This window comes from Papio anubis, chromosome 2, assembly GCF_008728515.1.
Source record: "Papio anubis isolate 15944 chromosome 2, Panubis1.0, whole genome shotgun sequence".
NCBI classification, from domain to species: domain Eukaryota; kingdom Metazoa; phylum Chordata; class Mammalia; order Primates; family Cercopithecidae; genus Papio; species Papio anubis.
In genome coordinates, this window is record NC_044977.1 from 134,355,724 (window position 1) to 134,373,057 (window position 17,334).

A 17,334-nucleotide genomic window follows, 5' to 3' on the forward strand; every position below is an offset into this window, starting at 1 on the left:
AGTTAAGGGCATAGAAAACTTGAATAAGACAATTGTGTCAGTATTTTAAAATTGACTCACATGCAAAAGATTAAAAATAAAAAAACATACCAATTAGTTTTACAGGAAAATTATAACAAATATACAAAGAACAGATCATTACAATCTCGTTTAAACTTTCCCAGATAACTGAAACAGAAAAACATTCTCCACCTTATTCTACAGGGCTAGTATAGCCATGATATCAATACCATGATATCAACACGGACAAGGACAGTATGAGAAATAAAAATACAGGCCCATCTTAATTATGAACATAGATGCATAAATCATAAATAAAAATTTTAACAAAATTGACTCTAGCAGTGCTTAAAGTAAATAATAGTTAACATTTACTGAGTGCTTACTATATACCAGGTACTGACTTTTTAACCTATGTAATTCTCTCTCAATATCTTATGAGGGAAATCTATTGTTAAACCCACTTTATAAATGCATAATGACCTAGCTGAGTTTCTCCCACAAATGCAGGATGGCCTAATATTCGATATAATTCCACATTGCAAAAGACTAAAGAGGAAAAACATCATGTGATTAGTAACAAGTAACTCATAAAATTCAGTACCTGTTTGTTCATGAGAACAAAATTCAAAAATAGTAATTTTGGAGAAATTTCTTAAAATGATTATGAGGAGATATATACATAGATAATGATAGAGCACTATATATAAATATATGTATATATGTTTCATTATATATAGTGAAACAGTAGAAGCATTCATTTAAAGTCAGGAATGAGATGAGGATACTAATCTATCTACTTCTATTTACTGTGGCACTAGAAGCCCTAGCCTAGATAAGAAAAATATATGAAAGTTATAACAATCAGAAAAGAAGGGTCAAAACAATAATTTTCTCTAGAAAAATGTGATAATTGTCTATAATAGAACATTTAATTATTCTGGCTGGGTATGGTGGCTTGCACCTGCAATCCCAGAACTTTGGGAGGCCAAGGTGAGAGGATCGCTTGAGCTCAGGAGTTAAAGATCAGCCTGGGGAACATAGCAAGACTTCGTTCCTATTAAAAATCAAAGAATTTATCTGGGCTTGGTGGTGTGCACCTGTAGTCTCAACTACTCTGGAGGCTGGAGTGGGAAAATAGCTTGAGCCCAGGAGGTTGAGGCTGCAGCGAGGTGTAATTGTGCCACTGTGCTCTAGCCTGGATGACAGGACAAGCCCCTGTCTCAATAAAAAAAAAAAAAAAGTAAGTATTCTCCAATCAGTTTTAAGACAAAATAAGACGAGTTTCAGTAAAGTGCTGGAAGTGAGATCAATTTAGAGAAATTAGTTGTTTTCTTCCATACTGGTCATAATAAATTGAAAATATAAAATTAAAAATATTAAAGTAGAAAAATATACAATACTTACAGGAAAATGTAGCTTTTGAGAATAAAATTATGAAAGTGTATTGAAAGCAATTAAATAAGAAAATGGAGAAATATACCATGTTCACAGATGAGAGAGTTTGATGTGGCAAAGATGTAAATTTTCAATAAATTTAGTGAAATTTTGATAAAATACCAACAGAGGTTTCCATGAAAGATGACAAGCTGATTTTTAAATTTACAAGATTAAGTGAAACAGAGAGCCAAGACAGTTTCACAGAAGGAGAAGAAGATGGGAATTGTTGGGGGAGAGGAAGAGGCAGTAATTTCCCTACCAGATATCAATATATTATAAAATCGTAATAATCAAGACAGTGTAGCACTAGTGTAAGATAGGTAAATAACCCATGGAATAGAACAGAGAGGCAAGAAACAAATCCATGCATATATGGAAACTGTATATATGTTAGGGGAATATTGACAGTAGAGAAGGACAGACTATTCAATAAATGGTTTTGAGACAATTGTCCACATCACAACATGCATAAATTAATAGCAGATGGAATAAAGACCTAAATACATAAAACAAATCTAAGTCTCTTCTTTAGTAAAATTTTAAAAATCTCTCAGCAAACAAGAAATAAAAGGGAGAATCTTTATTCTGATAAAAGGTATCTATTAATACTAAACAACTAAACTAAAATTATACTTATTAGGGAAATATTAATGTTTCCCCTTGAATTAAAAAATAAGATAAGGATGTCACTTGGTGTATTAGTCCATTTTCATGCTGCTGATAAAGATGTACCTGAGACTGGGCAATTTCTAAAAGAAAGACATTTGTTGGACTCACAGTTCCACGTGGCCGGGGAGGCCTCACAATCATGGCAGAAGGTGAAAGGCACTTCTTACATGGTGGCAGCAAGAGAGTATGAGGAGGTAGTAAAAGCTGAAACCCCTTATAAAACCATCAAATCTCATGAGACTTATTTACTACCACAAGAATAGTATGGGGGTAACCACCCCCATGAGTCATGTGTCTCCCACTGGGTCCCTCCTACAACATGTGGGAATTATGGGAGTACAATTCAAGATGAGATTTGGGTGGGGACACAGAGCCAAACCATATCACTTGGGCAATGAATTTGTTTTCTGCTTAAATCGTTCCAGGAGTAAAATGTGATGTTTTGTAACATCAGAACCTTTTTAAAAAAGAAAGTTGTTTTCCAGTGCTCCTGAATAAGTCTCCAAACTTGTTCTTTGCCATATGAAAATGGTCTGTAATGTCTTTTCAGTACTGATAAATAAAAGCACAACCAATGCTTAGTGCAGCGCAAGTTAGCATATCTTTCACTCAAAAAGCTGAAAATATTATTGAAGACCCTATAACTACAATGGATTATTTGAGAGTTTATAGGGAAGCCCTTTTAAAATTTTGATTTGAAACTCCATGATGCAATGAACACCATTGCTATTTAATCTAAAAGTAGTAATGTCCCTTTTTCCGCATTTCTGAATCAGTGATCATAATAGAGAAATACGCCTCACCATCAATATGTCTTTTACGTGGTCCTCTGGCACAAGTCACAGAATGACTTCAAATGATTGGAAACTTAAGTAGAAAGTCTTTGGAATAAAAAGTAACATTATCTCATCAAGAGTCCAAATTCCTTTTTTACTTGCTGGCAATAACCTGGAAAATACTGTCTAGTTAATTATGATAAATTCAGTTCATTTTTTCTCCGTGTGAGACAAATTTCAAACCACTGCTTGGTGAGCAGTCTCAGAGAAATGGAAATGGAAAATTGTCCCCCCATCTAATATGACAGTTATAGTATATATGACATAGGATGTATGAGACTTAAATAGATAAAATGTCTATGCTTTGTGCAATTCTGGGCCCATCGTTCATCAATGGTTACTATGATTTCTATCATCATCATTATCATCATCATCATCATCATCATCATCATCATCATTCTGGTTGTTTTTGTCATCACCAGTTGAGTATTTGCTATGTACCAGGTCCATATTAAAAGACTGGAGGCAGGTTGGGCACTGTGGCTCATGCCTGTAATCCCAGCACTTTGGGAGGCCGAGGTGGGCAGATCACTTTTTGTCAGGAGTTTGAGCCCAGCCTGGCCAACGTGGTGAAACACCATCTCTACTAAAAATGCAGAAATTAGCCAGGCAAGGTGGCACGTGCCTGTAATCCCAGCTACTTGGGAGGCTGAGACAGAAGAATCACTTGAACCTGGGAGGCAGAGGTTGCAGTGAGCCAAGATCATGCCACTCCATTCCAGCCTGGGAGACAGAGCAAGACTCCATTTCAAAAAAAAAAAAAAAAGACTGGAAGCAGAACCGTATCCCCTCATGGAGTTTTGTAATCTCCAGGGAGATGCTTAACCATTAAAAATTCATGATACAATTATTCTTAAAGGAAGTGGTTTTTAAGTTCACCATAAAACAAGTTGTTGAGAAAGAATTTATTAATCAAATATTCTAGGAAACAAGCTACCAAGCAATCTTATTAAGAATATTCAACCTGAATATTTATACCCATAGAAAACTATTAAATGTAGAGATATAAAAAGACAATGCACATATGGATCAAGGAACAGAGATGTCTTAAAACAGAAAAAGACTTCTAAATTGTTAAACAAATCTTGGATCTGATCTAAGTCAGAGTTTGCACCTTCTTGACTTCGCCAGTAGATGCTGCTGTGAAGTAGAACAAGGCCTGCATAGATTTGGACATTTGTGTGCTGAACTCTGAAAATAACTTACCCACAATGGAAAATAATCCTTACATTCATTTATTTGTTTGTATTTTTGTTTGCTTGCTTATTTATGTTTCAATCCACTGAAAACAACTTGGAAAAACATTTTTTAAGATAACTATCTTATTTTCAATATAACTTTATGGTTTAGAAAGCACTTTTTTGAAATTATCTGCTTACTAACCTTTCAACAAGGTAGGCAAGTCTTGTTATCCCTAATTTCCTGACTAATTTGAGACTCATTGAGATTACTTGACAGGCCTGATTTCTTACAGTTATTAAGTTATAGGTCATAGTGCCAGGATTTGAATATTGGATTTCTGACCCCAAGCCCAGCAAACTTGTCTTTTACACTCCAAATTTATAAAACTTGATGCAAGGATCAACGATACGAGTGTTCATGTTCACTGAATCCAAGAATACATCAATGAACATACACAATTACTTTAACCAAGACTTTAACCTTAGGAGTACATTTCTTAAGTGGATGAAAGACAATTCTGGAAACATTTGGCCTTAGTAAAACTCAGGGAAGAGATTTCTAATCTAAGATTTGATAGGAAATGAAATAAAAATCAATTATAATTTCTCGTTTGTTTGCAAATCTAATTCTTCGTTAAAGTGAAGTCAATCAAGTAATTGTAAATAGAAAGCTCTACAATTCTACAATATATACTTGGTAGTAGAATGTTCTGAATATATTTTAAAGGTGTTAATACTTATAAGCCAATTTACATTGTAATGGACAAGGAAAATATATCAACTGTGTTTAGTTCATATATTATCTCTGCCAAAAAATTAGCTCTACTGGACATACTTACATATATACTCGAGTGAAAAACTGTTCCAGTTTGCCTGGGACTGAGGGCTTCTCAGGACAGACATGGAACTTTCAGTGCTAAAGGTGGGACTATCTTAGGGAAGCCAGGACAGTTGCTCACTCTACACACACAAATAATATTATTTTATAAATATATATGTGTATATATATAATATATATTTATTACACACACGTCTTTCCTCCTAATAGTCTGAGTCATCTTGCACAATTATTTTACTGTGCTGTAATATGGTGATGCCTCAGTATTTGGTGAATGAAAATATGTGACAATGTGGACAATGTGCTAACATAAGCCAGCATGCTGATACTTCTCTTTAGATATTTTATCTCAGTTTTACACATTTCTTATTTCCTCCTTTTGCTAATACCTATATATTCTCAAACTCATTAATTTGCTTAGTTGTTATTTTTTTTTTTAAGTCAGATATCCAACTTCCCGAGAATTTGTAAAATGTATTTTCCAAGTTTAGGTTATGGGTGTTTTACAGAGAATAAAGTGTGTAGTTGTATTTTATTTTATTTTATTTTATTTTATTTTATTTTATTTTATTTTATTTTATTACCAGGCTGGAGTGCAGTGGTGTGATCTCGGCTCACTGCAGTCTCCGCCTCCCAGGTTCAAGAGTAGCTGGGATTACAGGAGCGCACCACCACACCCAGCTAATTTATTTATTTATGTATTTTGAGACAGAGTCTCACTCTGTTGCCAGGCTGGAGTGCAGTGGTGCAATATGGCTCACTGCAACCTCCACCTTGCAGGTTCAAGTGATTCTCCTGCCTCAGCCTCCCGAGTAGCTGGAACTACAGGTGCGTGCCACCATGCCCAGCTCATTTTTTGTATTTTTAGTAGAGACGGGGTTTCACCATATTGGCCAGGATGGTCTTGATCTCCTGACCTCGTGATCCGCCTGGCTCAGCCTCCCAAAGTGCTGGTATTCCAGGTGTGAGCCACCTACCTGGCTGTAGTTTTTAAAATTAAAATAAAAATCACTGGATCAAAATTAGATTGAATGATCAACCAACTAAAAGATTAAACACGACACAAGTATATTTTTCTCTCACATAAAAGAAATCTTTCCTCCTAATAGTTTGAGTCATCTTGCACAATTAGTTTACTATGCTGTAATATGGTGATGCCTCAGTATTTGGTGAATGAAATTCACCAAATTTCACCTTCAACCTAGAAAGTGGGGGTTGCAGTGAGCGCAGGCAGCCCAGGGCTGGCTAGATGGCTTCACAACGATCAGAAACCCACGCTTCTTCTGTATTGTTGCATGGAGTCTCATGGTCTAAGATGGTTGCCGAAATTCAGCCCATTACCATATTCCAATCAGACAGAAGGAGGAAAAGAATCACATGTAATGTTTCAGCATTGGTCAGAACATAGTTACATGGCTGCATCAAGCTGCAGACAACGTTGAAAAATATAGAATTTACTCTGAGTGGTCACATGTGCCACTAAAGCTAGGATTCTCTCATTTACAGAAAGAGAGAAAATGATTATCTGGGAACAATTATAAGTCCATAGAACTCCTAGCTAGACTTACTGCTCTAGCAGATGAAATTTCTATTTTTTTAACCCAAGAATTATTTTATTTTCTTCTATTTGTTTGTTCTTTACCATAAACATGTAATTACTTTAAAAAACTAAAAGTTTTCTTATATTACATTCTGCCAGCATATGAGTTTGCATTTATCTTGGCCTGCAACATCTGGCATCACTTAAACATGTATAATTCGTGTTGCAGCGTGTAAAGGAATTTAAATCATGCCTAATTTTCTGCCTAAGTTTTGGGTCTAGTTTTTCTTCTTCCAGCTGGGAGTTCAAGTCATATAGACAATGGCTAGATAGGGACTTTGCGTGTGCCCAGTGTGCCTAGAGCCTTGAATTATGTGATCTCCAAGAGTCTGAGACTGGCCTATCAGCCCCTAACTATAAGTGATTTTCTTAGAGACTTAGCCTCTTTTGTGGGTTTCACAAATGGGGTGAAGCTATACTTATATGATGAACATACTCAAAAATTATTAGATTCGTGGAATTTTATTGCTGAAAGGCACTGAGTCCAATCATCTCCTTTTACTGAGAAGATCCAAAGGAGTTATGTAACTTGTCTGACACCTAGCTAGTTAGTTACAAAATTACTCCTGGTCCTGTCTCCAAACCTCATGAAGAGGAAATGTCCTGTGGCTGTCCATGCCCTATCTTTAGGAGGACGTATCATCACTGTGGGTCCACCACATTTCAGAAGCAGCTTTGTGAGGCCCTTCTATCAGCCCTCACATAGACTCTACAGGAGAATGCTAGCATGGCGGGGAAGTTACCTCCCAGTCCACAGTGTGAAGGGGCTTGACCTTTCCCTCCTGAGTAAGTAAGAGAATAGGGTGTGCTTTCAGGGCAGGAGTTCTTTTCCAGATTCTTAGGTCTCCCAAATAACATTCCTAAGCCATGTCTTGCAAGCATCATGTGTATCTGGGGAACTGTGATGATTCATGTGTGGTGTTTGTTTTTATGTTACACAGTACAGAAAGCTGTTGTATAAGCTCCTAGAATTGTCAAATGGGAAGAGTCCTAGAGATTCTTATTTCATCAATTCCTTGATTTCTCAGCTGAGAAAACTAAAACCCACAGAGATGAATTGACTTGGTAGAGATAATATTTCTTGCTTATGATTTATAGGAAGCCAAACTTAAGTCTATAGTTGTTCATTCCTAACAATATTAACCATGCTGTTTACATAATAGTGTCTGAAAACTAATTGCCTACTTTAAATGAAAAGAGAAAAGTATGAGTTTGCTCCAAAACATCTCTTAAATTTATAATTAAATGACATGAGCTAGTTTTATAAAACATTTTATTTACAGTAGAGCTTTACAAAAATAGTCTTAATAAAATTAATACAAATCCCTTTTACAATATAACTTATATGACTATCTTCTCAAAAAAGTGACATTCGATTACAACACATAAACTACATTTATAGTTGTTAAGCCACCTTGTAGTATAAATATGTTTTCATCATCTTTTTTTTGTAATAAGGTACACACCAATAACAATGAACAGTGGACAACAAATCTTATTTTGTTATTCTTCCAATGTAAAATTCATCTCTGGCCAAAACAAAGTTAACCAAAGAAAAGTAAAACAATTGTCCTTCTGTTCAACAATACAGTCCTTTTTAATTATTTGAGAGTTTATCTGACAGAGACACAGCATTAAACTGAAAGCACCATGGCATAAAGTCTAGTAACATTATCCTCAAAAGCTTTTTCCAATGTCTTTCCTTCAACTGTTTATTCACTATTTTGCCAGTACAAATAAAGATTGATCTCAACTCTCTCCTTCATTAGTCTCAAGTGTTCCTATTATGCATTGAGTTTTCAGACCTTCCCAACTGGCATGTATTTTAAGTGTGAGTTTCTTTCTTTGGCTTCACGTGGAGTTTCACAACACTTATGAAACATACTGAGCTCCTCCATGTGGCTGGATCTCTGTGACTCCCCATCCAACAATATTCCCCCGGATGTGACAAGACTCTGTTCCTCCAGTCTCTCTTATCTCTTCATTGCTAAGAACACTATCCCAGATATTGAAGCCTGTGAGTCTCCCAGAGAAGGCTAATGTTTCATCAAAGCCACCACCCACACAGCAGCCATTCTTTTCTTGGCCAATCTGCAGGATTCCTCCCTCAGGAACAGTGTGACCTGTGGCCATCTCAACAGTGGTAGCCACCAGTTCACCATTTACCCACAAGGATGTGAGCCCTTTCTCTGAATTCCAGGTGCTGCACAGGTGGGTCCACCTTCCCAGGGAAACCATGGTTTCAGCAACCAGTTTGTTCTCCTCTCCACCCACCACAAACACTATGGACTGGTAGCTGAGATACAGCTGGATTTCATATGGATTCCTCTTTGTGCCATAGGAAAACAGGATGGTTTTGTTTAACACATCTGTGGCTTTGACCCAAATGCAGGCACTGAAAGATTCAAGCCTCATTGGTCTCACTGGATGCACGCTTCCAAAAATCTTCTTGGAACGCATTGGGAATAAAATAGCTGTTTCACAACCTAGAGTAGCAAGAAAACAAGAAGAATATTAAAGAAAATATAAATTTATTCAGAATTATTCTGGCATTAGTTATTTCAACATAAACATTTTAATAACTATAATTGAAAGCTATATGAAACCCTACATTATGACTTAAGAAGCTTCAACTGTAATCTCTGCAGAGCAAAGAAAATGAGAAAAAAGGAAAGCCAATTGTCTTATCCAATGAAGCATCGAAATGAAGAGAAAGCATGCAAAGAGAAGAGCCAACTAGTCCAAACCCACAAAATAACAAAATCCATAACTACCTCCCCTTCCAATTTGCATATTTTGTTACTGCTTTAAAAAAAAAAAAAAAAAAAGTTGAATCACTATCAGTTAACTTCAGACAATAATTCTATAATTTCCAATAATTCAGAACCCAACCTGGTTCTCTCTTTTTGCCACCACCAGCTTCCTAAAATAATAAACCTATGAAATTCAGTAGACCTGGTTCACTCCATTTAGCCTTTACCAACATGCATTTTTCAGCAAAATTCTAGGATACTGATGTTATTGCAGAATACTTTATTTTATTTATTTATTTATTTATTTATTTATTTATTTATTTATTTATTTATTTTGAGACAGAGTCTCACTCTGTCACCCAGGCTGGATTGCAGTAGTGCGATCTCGGCTCATTGCAACCTTCACTTCCCAGGTTCAAGCAATTCTCCTGCCTCAGCCTCCCAAGTAGCTGGGACTACAGGTTCACACCACTGCGCCCAGCTAATTTTAGTATTTTTTTTAGACATGGGGTTTCATCACATTGGCCAGGCTGGTCTCAAACTCCTGACCTTGTGATCCACCTGCCTCAGCCTTCCAAAGTGCTGGGATTACAGGCATAAGCCACCGCACCCAGCCTGCAGAATACATTTTAATACACCAAATGTTCTCAGATATTTGTAAACTTTGCAGTTTTTAGAAAACTACCTTTGAAAGGCAACAATGTATAATAATGATGACTAAGCTTATTGGGCATTCACTATGTATCAGATACTGTTCTAATCACTTTGTATGTCATTTTCATCCTCATGCCAACCCTAAGAGATAGTCTTTTACATTCCTATTTTACAGATGAGAAAACTTAGGTAAAAGTAACTTGTCTATGTTTACATAGCTGATAAGTAGTAAAACTAGAGTTTGAACTTTTGCAGTCTGGTCACAGAGGCCACGCCCTTAACCAGCACACTACATTGCCTCTTATTAATAGAACCCCTAGATTTCTCTAGGAGGGCTAGAATCCAGATGGTGTTACTACTAATGAGCTGTGCAACTTTGGATGAGCCCCATAATTTCTCTAGGCTTTAGTGTTATCTTAAAAAGGCCTTTCCATTCTGCTCCTAATATTCTGCAAGTCTGTAAGCAGCAAGTATGTAGCACTCAAGAGCTGAATAGACCAAAAATATGTTTAAAAATTCTACTTTGTCCATAGGCTTATAATTACTATTTAAGCAGTAACTGAAAATCTTTAAGAGAAGTACATTCTTTCAAGGGGCCTGGTTGGAGAACATGTTTCTGCTAAAGAGCACTTGGGAGGGGGACTTTCAAATCTGAGGTAGAAAACTCAGTAAGTTTCCATCACTGTCCATCTCAAGGCGACTTAGCAATTTGGGAAGCTGGAGATGCTGAAACGAAAACCTTTTACGTGTCCCTGGGAAAGAACAGGTGAGCTCTGCATCTATATACGTGTGTGTGTGTGTGTGTGTATATATATGTGTGTATATATACATGTGTATATATACTTATATAGATATGTATACATATATACGTGTATGTATACATATATACATATTTATACATACATATACATGTATACATACATATATATGTATATAAATGTGTGTATATATATGTGTGTGTGTGTATGTAGGTATTTTTTAAAAAAAAACACCTAAATTAGGGCAGGTATAACAACCTAAAGAAGATTTGCCATAAGATAACTTTGAAAAGCAAACTCCCAGTACGGTTCCAGAATAACTGGTAAAGAGAACTTGCAGAACCCAAACATCCATGTAAAAGTATGGTAAACTACGTCAGGTTCCTACAAGTGGCTCAGGGCTAGGCTCTATTCTGAAAACATTAAACAACTATGGACTTTATCCTTTAGTATTAGGGATAGTCAAATAAAATATTGACATTCAGATAATCATATAAAAGTAACTACAATACTAAAACACAAAACTGGCCCTGTCATGCTTTGATTCTTTTTCACTAAATAATTTGAACTTCTGAAGATTTTTTAAAATTAATTTTTAATGAGGCAGTGATTATTTCAAATGAAATTGCTAGGTACATCTTTTTTTCTATCTGTGTTAATTAAAATCAAATAAAAATCATCGAAAAAATCACCATATCCATGGGCATTTGACATAGTCTCTATAAAGTTTCAGTAAAGTCGTGTTCAAGAGGGTGCCTACTGCAATCTAATTAAGTGATTTCCTCTTTAAATAAGCCCAGGGAGTCAGGATTGCATTCCAAAGCAGTCCTGGATTGCATCTCAGAGACTCAGCTTCCCTATAGGCTACACTGGCTGTATAAGTTCATGGACTGGAACCGCATGTTGGCTATTTTTGGTCATCTTCTTTTGGGGACCAGCAATACCCCAAAACGAGGCTCTTAATACCTCTTTAAAATGTCAGAAACTCTCTTATGAAATGGCTTTTAACTAATAGGTTTTTCTGATTATCAAAGACCAAATAAAATTAAAACCAGGTTCTTAGGAGGCTAACAACAGAATGATTAGGAGCCAAGCTGGCTGGAGACCAAGAGAAGATAAATCAAAGCATATGGGTAAAAGTATTATTGGATGTAATAAGGATCAACATTTTAGAATTCAGAAATACATCCCTCTTCTGCTCTAACTAATATGCAAAGATGAAGATAAAAAATAGAGTAATTCTTCAGTTTTTCGGGTGCATTAAGTGTACAATGACTTTATGTGGTTTGCAAAACACAAGACATTTCATCCATTAAAATGGCTGCAGAATTCTAATTTCTCTCCTGTCACATTGAGAATCTACTGTACATTTGAATTTATGCTTTTTCTCCTCTGAAGCCCTATTTGGTATTTACTGATAAGCACCCCTCAAATATTTAGGAAATATGGTGTGGTTTCTGTAACTTTAAATGAAACATGCTCTCATTACATAAAGTTCTGTAATTTTAAATGAAACATGCTTCTTCCCCCTCCCCATCCAGTAAAAGTTGTTTTCTTGGAAATATAGGGAAGGATTCTCAGGAGAAATGCAAGTTATATTTTCTTACCTAGGACACTGATTTTCTAATATAATCCAAAATGATTGTCACACCATCATTTCTTAGAAGTTTTGGCATACAAAGGAGTATTGCTTGGCTCCGAATCTTCTGTTTCTTTCTTTTTAACCATCTTTAGAAAGTATTATTTTGGGAACCCATGTCTGTTTGGAGATTCATGGAGTGTCACATGGGATTTTGAGAAGCTGTCTCTGGTTTGAACAGTCTCTCTCCTGTTTGGTCCCAATTCTCTGAATCCCTGGGTTGGAGCTGGGATCGCCTACACGGATTGGCTCCTACACCTGACTGTTCCACGCTGAATCCCAAACTGCACACCCTCCGACCTCCCCTGTCGCGCTAATTCTACAAACCCCGGGGACTGGGGGACCCCTGGAGAATTCCGCTGACCCTTCAGGAGATGAGATTCAGTCTCAAGTTTCTTGCTGAGAATGGGCGGAGAGGAGGGGCCGTCTGAGGGGCTGGAAAACATCCCTAAACGTTAGCCTGGGCCCTGAAATAGTGCGGGAAACCAGAGCTCCTCTAAAGACAGAGACAGGATAAAATTAGAAGACGTGGAAATCCCTAACGGAGGGAAGCTGGGCGGCAAGAGGGGTCACGGTTATAATGGGCCAGTGGACTCCTGCAGCGCCTAGTCGGATCGGGTGTCAGGGGCCCTAGACGTCTATTTCAAGACTGTAATGGTTACCTCCACAACTCTCTTTAGGGTTCCTTAGGACTGAGGAATACTTTTTTAAAGCCAATTTTCCCGCCTTGTATGGTGTGCCTGAGCTCTGTGACCGCGCATGCAGAAATAGAGCGGTGTGTGTGTGTGTGTGTGTGTGTGTGTGTGTGTGTGTGTGTGTGTGCTTCCCATGAAAGCTTCCCCTAGAAGGTGGCCTGGCCTGGCTTGGCTTGCCATTAAGCTCCCGGAACAAAGCCGCAGTGGGAGGTCCGGGCCCCGCTTGCCTCCTTACCTGCCGGCAGCCAGGTCCGGGCCGCCCAGCCCTGCACTGCGTGCAGGTCGGCTCGCGTCTGCCGCAGCTCCTCCAGCATCGCGGCCAGGGCGCGCCCCGCCTCCTCTTGGCGCTGCGTCTCCGCGCCCTCCAGGCGCTCCAGCCTGCGGCCCGCGTCGCGGCTGGCCTGCAGCAGCTCGTCCAGAGCACTAGCCAGCTTGGCCTCCGCGAGAGCCCCCTGCTCGCATGGCCTCGCCAGGCTTTCCGCTAGCCGGCCCAGCTCCTCCCGCAGCCTCTGCAGCTCGCCCCGCAGGACGTCGTCCGTGGCTTGCAGCAGCATGCCCTCTCTCATCTGCGAGTTCTCCAGCATGATGAAGAGCTTGTCCCAATTAGAGTGTTCCTGACGGCAGTCGCACGGCGTGGCTAGAGCGCGGGATACACACACGTTACCAGTCCGCCCAGGCCTGCCTTGGATGTGCTTTGTAAAAGCTGACCTCCCTCGGTGGTGCCAAGTTGCAGCCCGTCCCTGGCATCCCCCTTCCCTGGCATCCCCCTTCCCTTTAAGGACACCTCCGAAAAACAGCATGTAAATGTCTCAAAAACGACGGAAATCATTCATTCAGGTATAGATTAAGTTGTACCCTATGAAATCGCCGGTTATGTAGCTCAAAACAGTAAAATATCGGCGATTTTATATGATTCAACCCATTATGTACGTTCCAGAAATAACTTTGAAACCTCCATCTTTCTTCAAGTGCTTCTCACTTTTGCAAAACAAACTGTAAATTTTTAACTCGTCTCACTGGCTACGAAGTATATGTGGGTTATTTAGACCAAGAGGTGGATATGTAGTTAGGGCTAGCAGAGAAACAGTTAAAGTGAACTTACGGTCCTCAGTGGGATGGAGTCCATTGTCTATTTCGTTGTCCAAATTCACATACATGAGATCATAATCATCCGAGTTCTCGGCCAACACTGCAGACCAGAGAGCACAAAACAGAATCGCAAGGAGATGCATTGCTGGAGAGACGCAAAGTTCTTTCCACAGCTGGCGGGAGGAGACTCTCAAGTGAGCTGAATTTGAGCGGGGGAGAATAAGAGTGAGAGGCTGGAGCAGAGAGCCCTTAATAAATGCTGGGGAAAGCCTGAATGGGGATGAATGAGTAATGCTGGTGGCACTGCGGTAACGGGAGTTCCCCTGAATTTGGTGGGGGAGGGGGCTGGGTGGGAGGGCGAGGGAAATGTGGAAGTTGCACAATATTAAACCGCAAAGGTTTACACTGCAGTCAGATTAATTGGAGGAGGGTCAGAGGGGAAAGAGGAAGGAAACTAGGCTTTCACTGTTCTCCTGAGAATTAGCTGTTGTAACTTGAATTGATAGCAATGGGGATGAAGGAGGGGTGGTAGGGGAGACTGAAGGTCTCAGAGGGTACTGAAGCAAATCATAATTTCAGCATTTTCTGTGAGCTGTTATTATTTCACAACCCTTTATATATAGAAAACTTTCCATATTTCCTTTGTACACTGTTTTACAGGTTGAAACTGAAAATGGTCTGATTCCAAGATAAACCAACATATTAAGAATTGTATGGCTCTGGAAGTCAAGTCCAATCCGAGCTATCTTGTCTTTAATACTTCTGGAGTTGCACCTATACTTTTATAGACTTTTTTGTGTTTCTTTTTTTTTTTTTTTTTTTTTTGAGACTGAGTTTCGCTCTCGTTGTCCAGGCTAGAATGCAATGGCGTGATCTCGGCTCACTGCAACCTCCACCTCCTGGGTTCAAGCGATTCTCCTGCCTCAGCTTCCTGAGTAGCTGGAATTACAGGCACCTGCCACCACGCCCAGTTAATTTTTGTATTTTTAGTAGAGACGAGGTTTCACCATGTTGGCCAGGCTAATCTCGAACTCCTGACCTCAGGTGATCCACCTGCCTCAGCCTCCCAAAGTGCTAGGATTACAGGCGTGAGCCACCGTGCCCGGCCTATGACAAACAACACAGTACAACTGGGTAAACCTAAAATGAGGGAAAAAACCTGGGGGGAAAATGAGTATACTTATTTAGTTATTTAGGTATGTTTCTTTTCATAACTTGGTAATATGTGGACATTATATTATTCTACAAGGTTTCAAGGCAAGGATCATGTTTTAAAAGTAAACTTAGAGATTTCTGCTTCTAACAATATATACAGGCCTGTGTTCGCATTATATTAATAAAAACTTAAAAGGTACAGATGAGCTCCCGTTAAAGTAAGGGAAGAATCCAGGGGCCAAAGATAGAGGAAAGCAAAAATAACAATCCCATGAGCTGATGCTAGGGTCCCTCTGGAATAGGAGTGAAGTGAGATAGGGGTTAATAGTTCTATAACCACCAAATGTTGGTGACCATGTGGAAGCAAAGCTTAGGCCAAAGGTAGAGAGTTAGAAGAGAGACCCTCATGAAATCCAGGACCCTCAGAGGGTTACATACTGCATTTCAGTAGGTACAATCCCACTTTGCCCTAGCACAAAAAGGTAGGAAGCAACCATGTCTCTCTTTGTACTCTACAAGGTCCCTCTGAGTTTGTGAATTTGGGCCTGCCCTCAGACATGTTTGGAATTCAAATATATACTGTCTGCCACTGTGGGGGAAAAAAAAAAAAAAAAAGAATTCACAGTGATATTTGAACATATGAGGAAGCAAACCACTATAAATGAGAATCAGCAGAAACCAAAAAGAATTAGACGCCCCTCCCCAAGAACTTCATTTAGTTGAAATATCAGCCAAAAACTAGAAAATAAATATGTTTAAAACTATTGAAGCTCTAAAAGAAGGAATTGAAAATATGAGAAAATAATAAGACATTGTCAAAAAGAAAAAGGCTAGGTGATTTTTTAAAAGAACCAAATATAACTTCTAGAATTAAAAGTTAATTGAAATTTTTAAGAGCTAGAGGCATGGATTAAGGGGCAAATTAAGAAAAGCTGAAAAGAATATTAATGAACTGGAAGACAGATATAAGGAAATAATCTAAAATGTACTGCTTTTATGTTCAGTAATAGGATTCTCCAATCCTTTAATTGCTCAGGAGGATGATAAAAAAATTAATTAATTTTGCTTTGCTCAAAAATGTTCGTTATAATTTTAAGGACAGCTACCAAACGGACATAGGCATCCAAACAGAAGGAGCAGGGGGAATTTTTAAAGAAAGACTTGATCTATTAAAAAAAAAAAATCAATGAAGAAGGAAAGAAAAGAAGGAAAGAAGGATAAGTTAAAAGTACAATATTATTTGCTAAAACTAAATCAAAATATACCAATAATTACCATAAATGTTAATGAAACACATTTTCCAGTTACGAGACAAATATTTCTGTTTGTCATATAGAAATATTTTAGGCTGGGTTCACGTTCAGAATCCCAGTACTTTGGGAGGCCAAAGTAGGAGGATCACTTGAGGCCAGGAGTTTGAGACCAGCCTGATCAACGTAGCAAGACCCTCATCTGCACAAAAAATTTAAAAATTAGTCTGGTGTGGTGGTGTGCACCTGTAGTCTCAGCTACTCAGGAGGCTGAGGCAGGAGGCAGGAGGATCACTTGAGCCTGGGAGGTTGAGGCTGCAGTGAGCTATGATCACACCACTGCATTCCAGCCTGGGCAACAGAATGAGACCCTGAAAAAAAGGAAAGGAGAGAGAGAGAGAGAAGGAAAAAGAAAAGAAATATTTTAAAAATCCAGCTATACATCACTTACAAAAGCTACACATAAAACATAAAGTAGAAATGTTAAAAGTTAAAAACTTTAAATTGGAGGGGAGAAAGAGAACATATCAAGCAAGTACTATTCAAAAAAGCTAGCATAGCAATAGTAACATCATTAAAAAATAGACTTAGGCAAAAGAGGATAGTTAAAATTATGATACAAAGAAATACAGGAACGATACAAAGAATAGCAGGAAGATATCTCTGAATTATCTAGTAATATAGTTTCAAAAAATATAAACCAAAGATTGACAGAATTGCAGGGAGAAATGGGCAAATACCTAATCATGGAGGGAGATTTTAACATAACTGAGAAGT

General features: G+C 38.3%; 2 protein-coding genes across 8 annotated transcripts in view; one reads left to right on the forward strand and one right to left on the reverse strand.

The window, feature by feature from the left end:
- Positions 1–17,334, forward strand: part of VEPH1 (ventricular zone expressed PH domain containing 1) — a 246,439-nt gene that overhangs the window by 53,142 nt on the left and 175,963 nt on the right. The gene's annotated exons all lie outside the window — the stretch shown is intronic.
- On the reverse strand, positions 7,821–14,435 carry PTX3 (pentraxin 3). Its single transcript, XM_003894913.5, has 3 exons — positions 14,166–14,435; positions 13,299–13,700; positions 7,821–9,050 (listed from the first exon to the last, which is right to left on the reverse strand). The coding sequence occupies exons 1-3, from the start codon at positions 14,293–14,295 to the stop codon at positions 8,437–8,439; spliced, it is 1,146 nt and encodes a 381-aa protein (XP_003894962.1). The 5' UTR covers positions 14,296–14,435; the 3' UTR covers positions 7,821–8,436.